Source organism: Centruroides sculpturatus, unplaced genomic scaffold (genome assembly GCF_000671375.1).
Source record: "Centruroides sculpturatus isolate CEXI.00-Female unplaced genomic scaffold, Cexi_2.0 scaffold714, whole genome shotgun sequence".
Taxonomy (NCBI): Eukaryota; Metazoa; Arthropoda; class Arachnida; order Scorpiones; family Buthidae; genus Centruroides; species Centruroides sculpturatus.
This window is the reverse complement of record NW_019384967.1, coordinates 181,452-190,405: the sequence shown is the minus strand read 5'-3', so window position 1 is coordinate 190,405 and position 8,954 is coordinate 181,452. Positions and strand designations below refer to the sequence as shown.

General features: G+C 31.8%; 1 protein-coding gene across 1 annotated transcript in view; it reads left to right on the top strand.

The window, feature by feature from the left end:
- The window catches only part of LOC111632532 (acetoacetyl-CoA synthetase-like), a 42,970-nt gene that overhangs the window by 24,238 nt on the left and 9,778 nt on the right, over positions 1–8,954 (top strand). Inside the window, exons 7-9 of the mRNA XM_023376974.1 lie at positions 6,754–6,834; positions 6,916–7,105; positions 7,188–7,310. Of these exons, the coding sequence (XP_023232742.1) occupies positions 6,754–6,834; positions 6,916–7,105; positions 7,188–7,310 (394 nt within the window). The remainder of the gene's footprint in view (positions 1–6,753; positions 6,835–6,915; positions 7,106–7,187; positions 7,311–8,954) is intronic.

Below are 8,954 nucleotides of genomic sequence, written 5' to 3'. Positions count from 1 at the left end.
TTCTTTCGCGTAACAAAGGAGACACTTAATCACTAACTTAAAACTACTTATAACTAGAAGAGGAAAGGAAGGACAGGAATTAGAATAGAATGGGAGAATAAAAATGGAAATTCCTAGTAAGGAACGGGTACCCGAATGGTTGACTGAGGTGGTGGCCACAAGATGATTTCGTCTTGGAATTCTTTTCTTCTATGGGGACGGAGCACATGCGAGGACCCAAAATTCGTTCTTAAATCTCGGCTTTTCCAAAGTTCTTTTTCTCTTCCAATGCTATTTCTATCTTTAGTGTTCTTCGTAACCCTTCCGGCCGAAGCAACACCGCTCTCGAGACCGCTCTCTCCGACGGTCTTTCCTCCTCCGGTCCAAAGCCAAAAGAGTCCTTATCGTCCCCCACTTGCCCTCTGGGCTATCTTCACCCCTTTGTCCCGAAATTGGGTCACTGACCACCCACATTCAGACGAAAGTTCCAGAAAGTATAGAAACAGAACAAAGAGAAAGGGGAATAGAATATTCTTATATATACATATATAAAATAAAAACAACAAAAATATACTGGTGTACCACCACATACCTTGGTAGAAATGAATTTATAAATATGTATCAATAGATTTGTTTGCCAATTAGTTATAGATAGATGTTTATTCTGTTTATCAAATATTATTTTAAATTCTAAACATACAAAATTTGAAATAATAAAATTGCAAATTTAAAAATCAAGAAAATTATACTTTATTCAACAATATCTTTGAAATACTGTAAAGCTTTGTTGACCAATTTTCAGGTGCATATATTTAACCAAAAACAAAAAATCTCTTTATATTCTAAAAACATTCCAAAGAAAAAGTTTCCTAAAACTAGATTTTTAAAAAATATTTTTTAGTATATATGTTTAATGATTTTGTTTTTGGAAATAATTTGTATCCTTAAAATTAGTAAAACTTGGCACTATATTTTATATAAATCTATGAATACTGCTTCATAGCCTTAAAAGGCTACCAAATATTTAATTAGGTTTAATTTTAAAATGTTTTTAGCTCTTTTTGAGACCTTTTCAGTACAAACTACTTTACATTAGATATTCTAAGAACAGCTTAAAGAACATAACTTAAAGTAAATAGAACAACTTAAAAAGAATAAATCACATTGAATTTAAAACTTGGAACAAACTCTTTGAATTTAAACTTAAATTTACATGCAATTTAAAGTTTAAATTTTACAAAAACAAAAGAAATCCAATATATTTTACAAATTGCATCCTTGAAGATAACTTATCAGGTTTAAAAAGTGCTTGAATTTTAATATTCAAAAAATTCCACTCCATTGAATGTAAAGTAGTTCTTTTAAGGCATGCCATGAAAATAGAGAGGGCATAAGGTTCTTTCTATTGATGGCTCAGTTGGAAAAATACAGTTGTTTCTCTGAGAGTAAAGCCAGCAATAGTAAGAATATAAGAGACAATACTGTTATTCTCAGAGATTACCTTACAGATATCCATTGGAAAGGAAGCTGATTAGACTTCAAATTGCAATGGGCAGAAAGTTGCCATTGAGATTTGATTCTGGCTCATGTGTAGTTGATGTTACAAGTAAATTACCATAGTGGCGTGCCGTGACATTTGATGATAGGGAAGCTGTGTTTCTATAAGAAGCCAACTTCCAGGTGCAATCAGTTAATTTTTTCTTTAAATGTATTTTTAATAGATTATTTATCTGATGTACTTAATAAATAAACAAGTTCAATATAATTACCTCTGTTATTAGATCCAATATATTCCATATGCCCTCTAAATGCCAATTCTTGCTTTGATAAAAACATATAACATCTATTTATTCAGATATATTATATCTATTAACCGTAACTATCACGTTATAATTTTCAATATTTTTTTAATATTATTTACTAATGTTAAATTCTATTCCATTTCAATTTCCAAATTGCTTAAAATACGAAAGAATCAACGATTTTTCATGTCTTTTGCCAACTAAATTGTCAAAGCCATTCTTATTCAACACTAATTTTATTTGAAAATAGTAGGCAAGTCAACAAAACAATTTTTGCATTTTTATGCATTTACAGAGCCATTTTATTGTGAAAATGTTGAACAAATTTTTTTATTGAAATGTTTATATTTAACTTAGGCATTGGCCTTTCTCTTTTAATAATGTTTTCTTTTTCATTATATGATCTTGAGCCAAAACTTTTTTAAAATAAATTTTCAATATCTCAATTACATTCTAAATTGCTAACCATCATATAAGGACAAAATTAAAAATAAAATTATAAAAACTTACTTGGTGAAATAAAATATAATGTGGTGGATATACATACCTGGTACAAAATATTCTTCAATTGTATGAATATACTTTTAAAGAAAATTATAATTAAATATAGCTTTGTAATGAAACATACATAAAATAACATAAAATATTCTTTACTCTTTAAATCTTAACCACTTCGTCAAATAGCTCCCTATGAGTGGAATCAGAGACAGTCCTGCTAGGTGTGCGGTGTGTACATGCATGCGGGCTGCCAAATCCCGAGGGTGCTGATACCAGTCAATTTCAAATGCCTCTTTTGTTGTGTCACTAATATACCTCAAAAGACGTGACAGGGTTCTTGTAAATTTTAAACATTTCTCACCATAGCTGTAAAAGTCTAAATATGTTAAACTTAATATATAATAGCAATCTTATTTTTTTTTCACATGTAGTATAGAAATTTGTAATAAGATACATTATGCGGTTATAATAAAATATTGTGCGATTATTTTCATATAATTAAAATTAATATGTGTTTTTTTTAGAAAATACAAGGGAAGCGGCACATCCACCGCTTCTAATGACGGCACGCCACTGAATTACCACTAAATAATCACAGGCCTTACTCTGTTAAAGAATATTTTATAACTTGAACTTTTATTGAGGTTTTGAAGATTTTAGTATGTAAATTATGAGAGGCAAAATGTTGTTAAACTTTAGAACTGTTTTTGAATTTGTCACTTTGTCATAAGCTTAAATTAAACTTTAGTTTTAATGCAATCTGAAGATGAACAGACCTTGCAGAACTGTTATTTATACTGTAATGATATTCTCTTCTTTATAATAAAAATANAAATTAAATAATGACAAAGTTTGTCAATAACAAATCAAATATTTAATAAATATTCTAGTAATAACTATATACAAAATTTAGTAAAAATCAAGTAACAATTTATTCAATGAAAATCAATAAGAATCAACCCGACAAAACTCAAATCAATCTATTTTCTAACTTAATTCCCCATTGGAATTTGACAAAAATCAAAGACTTAATTTATGTACAATAATTCTTATGAATTAAAGATCCTAATTGTCACCTCAATATACTAGGAACCTTTTTCCTCAACTCTCAAGACTTTCTCTAATCTTTGATCGACAAATCGAATAACTTCAAAATCGCCTTGGAATTATTTTATCTCTCTTATTTGCTGCTGAAGCTCACCACGCTCATTGGTAACATAAGCTCACCTCGCTTGTCTTCACTTGAGGTTCGGACTTTATACTGTGAGGTGACTTCACAATTCTGATTGCGATCACTCCCCTCATTTACATACTTATTTGCTAACAATAAACTTTTTCTATTTGTCTGGCAGCCTATTTTCCAACAATACTCACTAACCTTTTACATTATTCTTTTTGACAATTTTCGGGATGTTTTTTCTTTAAGGTTTAGCAAGGTCCTAAGTTATACTTGTGGGGTCTCCCCCCCTTTTTTTGATGCGGACTTACTTTTTTCTGCTTGAGAGCGCAAGTGTGCGTGAGTTTTTCCTATGGCACTTTTCTCTTGTTGATGAGTTGGTTTCTCTTCTATTTTTAAGTTTGTAAGGTGAATGGTGAGGAAACATTCGTCCTAACAAAACATAAGCCCCAAACAAAAATGTAATAAAAAGCAAAAATAAAAGTAAATAAAAATAATGCTCGGACTTGGTTCCTTACACTGCTTTCATTCTTTGTTTGTTAAGTTGGTTCTTATTTGCTTTTTTAGAACCCACATTTCTTGTTATTACCCCTGTTTCAGTTATAGAGATTTTGGTCTTTGTATTTTCTTTTCTTCTGTTTGCATAGATGGGATCAGTAAACATTTTGCATGGCAAGTAAGAGATTCACTTGGAGAGACAGAAATATTTGTTCGAACCCCACACGTCTTTGTAGATTTCAACACAGCAGCAAATGTCTTGTTTCATGCAACAAGCCTCTGGGTATGGTATGTTGTTAAGTTTTTACCTGTTGAATCTCTTTTTCTCTTTGCCATACAGAGCATTTCCGGGAGTAGGCAGGATGGACGTCTTTGCATTTCACACAGCATAGGATACTTTTACATTTAGTACTCTCATGACCTTCAGTTCCACACTGCGTGCATATGCTTTTCCCTTGGCAGGATGTTTGTGAATGTCCAAACTGCTGGCATTTGAAGCAATACAGTTGATTTGGAATGTATGGACGAACCAGACAGTGCAGGTATCCTGCTGTAATGAACGATGGCAATGTCAGCTTGTTGAATGTGAGAATTAGATGCTTAGTTGGTATCAACTTATCATCTTGCTGCTGTCTGACGCATCTCCATTCATCAACACCTTGATCTGAAAGACCAATCTGAATATCTGATTCATCTTTAGACATCAGATCAATCTCTGATATCACACCACATGATGAGTTTAAACTTCTGTGTGGTGTGATTGAAACTTCCACATCTCCAAGGATCTTCATTGCCAAAAGCTTTGTTGTTTGTTGAGGAGAGGCTGTTTCTACCAGGTCCTCTGACCTCAATTTTTGTATTTTTTTTAAATGCCCAATGGTCAATTCAAATTATTTTTGAATCAGGAAAGGGGAAGACTTTTCTCCAGTTGCATGCACTACTAAATATGATGATTGCCTGAAGGTCTTTTCATTTGTTGTAGTTGTCTGGATTTTTTGTTTTTTTAGAATCCATGATTAAAAAATAATTATTCAGCTCCTAGTGACCCCACCCACTATGGGGCCCAACAAGGGATACCATCACATGGGAGATTCCCATAGACTATCACACTAGGGTTTCCCAGGAGCTATACCTTCATAATGCAATAAAGTAGAGCAGATCTTGTCTGATGTAACAAGACTGTCAAGCAGGGGTATATTCGTCTGGTCTGCATCGATCATTTGATTCCAGGCCAAGGTCAAGAATGGCTCAGCAGCCAGCCAATTGACTCAAATGGTGCCTGGTTTGAGCATCCTGTTAATCCAAAGCAGTGTGTTGGGGACATTATGTTGCCCTTCAACTACCAGGATCCCCCTTTCTGTCATATGGGCCACCATGCACGGCAAACATGTGGGTGGGTGTTCAGATCCCAGGGATGGTAAAGTGTTACTAAATCATCTCTGAGAGGTCCCCTCACCATGGACAGGAACCCACATCGAGAAGATAAAGTAAAGAGTCTTACTGGTCACCCATCTAATTCTATTCTGGGGAAAATGTTTGAATTGTAATCATGTGACTCCCAGTCCAAACCAGAAGTTTGCTTACAGGTAATCAAGGCCTCTTGCCTAAGCTTTCCATATTTGGTCTCAACTTTCATCTATCTAACTGTTCTTGAGATTAATGAAGGATAGACAGACATCAGTGGGAATTTATAGGTTTGTAATTTGAAAATTGCTCTCAATAACACAAAACTTAATGAAAGAGGTTTATGAAAATATTCAGGAATATTAAAACCTACTTTACAGCATTAGCAACACAATACACATGTCAATATTAATCATGTCAGTTTCTGTTCATTCTCAAACTAAAACTGAAGTTACAAAAACATGTATGTTGTGAAAATGACATAATAAATAATTTATTTACAATGAGGCCCTTTTCTACAGACAATTACACACAATCACAGCACAATGGCATGCCAACAGAAAAACAATTTGGACTATTGGTCTGTTCTTTGGTCTAGTCAAGTGCTGTATACAAAGATGAAGCAAGCTAGATCAAAGAAGAAAACATGCATGATACTCCAATCGTGCCCTGTATGAAAATAAACCATACATGACATCCAACATGCAGCACAAAGAACACATAGTTGGAAAACATCTGATGCAGACAATATTCACAATTTTAAAGATTTAGAATGTTTTCATAACTTTATTCGTTTTGTTAAAACAGTTTTTAAATAAAATTATACAGGTATACCTCGACTTATGTCATTTCGAGTTACGTCGTTCCCAATTATACGTCGTTTGTCAAAAAAGTATATGGAAAAATAAAAATCAAGTTTAAGTCATTTTATTCGACTTTACGTCTGTTTGCCACAAATATTGAAGTCGTAATATCACTAGAAAAGCATTTAAAGCACATAAAATCATATTAAAATATATACATTTACAAGTATGTACTATATTTACAGTACAGTACATGCATTTATAAATTTAGATTACTTTTTTTCTGTACTATATTAAAAACTAAAATTTATTTGTTTGTAAGCTTAAAATAGATCCTTATTAACCATATATTATTAAAAATGCATTAATAAATAAAATACAGAACCAGGAATGGTAATTTATGGTTTAGGCTAGTGACAAGTAGATTCGGAGACAAGTAAATTCGACTTATGTCGCCTCTCCTGGAACCAATTACTGACGTAAGGTGAGGTATACCTGTATATTGGTTTTGTTATATACATCTCAAAGAACTTGACTTGGAGTTATTTTTCCATTCAAACTATATATAATGATAGAATATTTTTTAAATTAGGGAACTTTAATACAACATCTAAAAGAACATTTACTTCATGGAAACATGTCACGTTCAGATGTTATTATGTATTATACAACGGTAAGAAAATTTTAAAAATACCTTTTTAATAGAGAAACTATTATTTTCTGCTTTTTTATTCTATTGTAAATTTACTTTTAGACAGGTTGGATGATGTGGAATTGGTTGATATCCTGTTTAGCAATTGGTTGCTCTGTTGTACTCTATGATGGTTCACCATTTGTTCCCCATGATGCAATAATTTGGGATTTAGTCGATTTAATTGGTATCACTATTTTGGGAACAAGTGCAAAGGGGTTAGCTGTCATGGAAAGTAAAGGAATTAAGCCAAGTAATGTCATATTTATGTATTTTTAGCATTTTTATTTTGCTGTGTAATTAATTAAAATAATAGTTTTTAATTGTTTATACAGAGTTCACTCATAGTTTGGAATCTCTTCATACAATTTTGTCTACTGGTTCTCCATTAAAACCTCAATCATATAATTATACATATTCTTGTGTAAAAGAGGATTTGCTTTTGGGGTCCATTACAGGTAATTGCTTCAATCATTGATTTATCACTAAAATTAACTTAAGTTATGCAGATCTATAGTATATTTTTTTAGGAATCTAAGAGTCATAATAAATAGAAGTAATAGCCAAAATTGGGAATAATAAATAAGTTTTTAATACTTTCAGAATAATTTTCAAAATAGCTTTCAGTTTCAAATTCAATTTTCAAAGATCATGTAAATTCCAGAGTTTAAACATTATTTCAGAGAATTGCAGGAAACGTTAAATTGGATGATTAGAATAGAATAAACTACAGTCATTTAATTCAGTAATTATTATAAAGTTTTCAGCTACATTTAATTGGCCATTGTCAAGTTAAAAGTGTAGAATGAAAAACAATGAGTACCAACAATTGCAAAATAGAATAGCACATGAATAAATTTGATTTTAGCATAATCTGTTTTTAAATTAAGCAATTTACTTTTGTGTTTTTAATTAATTAGTTAAATTAAAAATATGCAATATGAGTATTAGAAATAAAAATTGTGTTTGTAATTGATGTTAATATCATATACTCAGGTACATTTTAAGCATTTTTGAGGTTCTGGCCAAATTTATTTACAGGCATTGTATAGATACAGATTATAACAAAATATTAATAATGAGCAGTGAGGTGATGCTTTCAGTCATGGTCAGATGTGTTAATTTAATGATAATAGTCTTATTAGCATTTGGAGCTAATTGTATAACTCCTATGTCATTTAGACAAGCATTCTGTATCCTGATAATTGAGGCATTTGTCTCTTATGCTGTGTTTGTTTATTTCTATTATTATTGAATGATTATTAAACTAACTTTTTATTTCAAAAAATATTTTTTGTTTTTTTTTTAATTCATCTCATTTAATTCAAAAAATATATGTGATATTTTTTAATAAAAAGTTTTTCTTAAAATATAGTTAATGTATTTCTATGTTTAAAAAATTAATATTTTAGCTAAAGGACTTCATAAAGCAAAATAATAAATTAATAAAAATAAACAATTTTTTCTGTATTAACAAATTCTGTATTAAAATACCTGTGGTGAGCACGTGGTGATGGATGAATTCTCACAAAGAGACAGGAATATAAAACAATAAGACGTGCTTTATTTTACTGTATGAACATATATACAGGAAAGGTTCGTTGATTCCGACCTCCTTGTTCCTCACTTTAATTAAACAAAAGGGAACAAACAACACCGATTGTTGATTCACAGTGGAGCTAAACTTTTCTTTCGCGTAACAAAGGAGACACTTAATTACTAACTTAAAACTACTTATAACTAGAAGAGGAAAGGAAGAACAAGAATTAGAATAGAATGGGAGAACAAGAATGGAAATTTCTAGTAAGGAACGGGTACCCGAATGGTTGACTGCGGTGGTGGCCACTAGATGATTTCGTCTTGGGATTCTTTTCTTCTATGGGGACGGAGCACATGCGAGGACCCAAAGTTCGTCCTTTAGTCTCGGCTTTACCAATGTTCTTTTTCTCTTCCAATGCTATTTCTATCTTTAGTGTTCTTCGTAACCCTTCCGGCCGAAGCAACACCGAACTCGAGACCGCTCTCTCCGACGGTCTTTCCTCCTCCGGTCCAAAGCCAAAAGTGTCCTTATCGTCCCCCACTTGCCCTCTGGGCTATCTTCA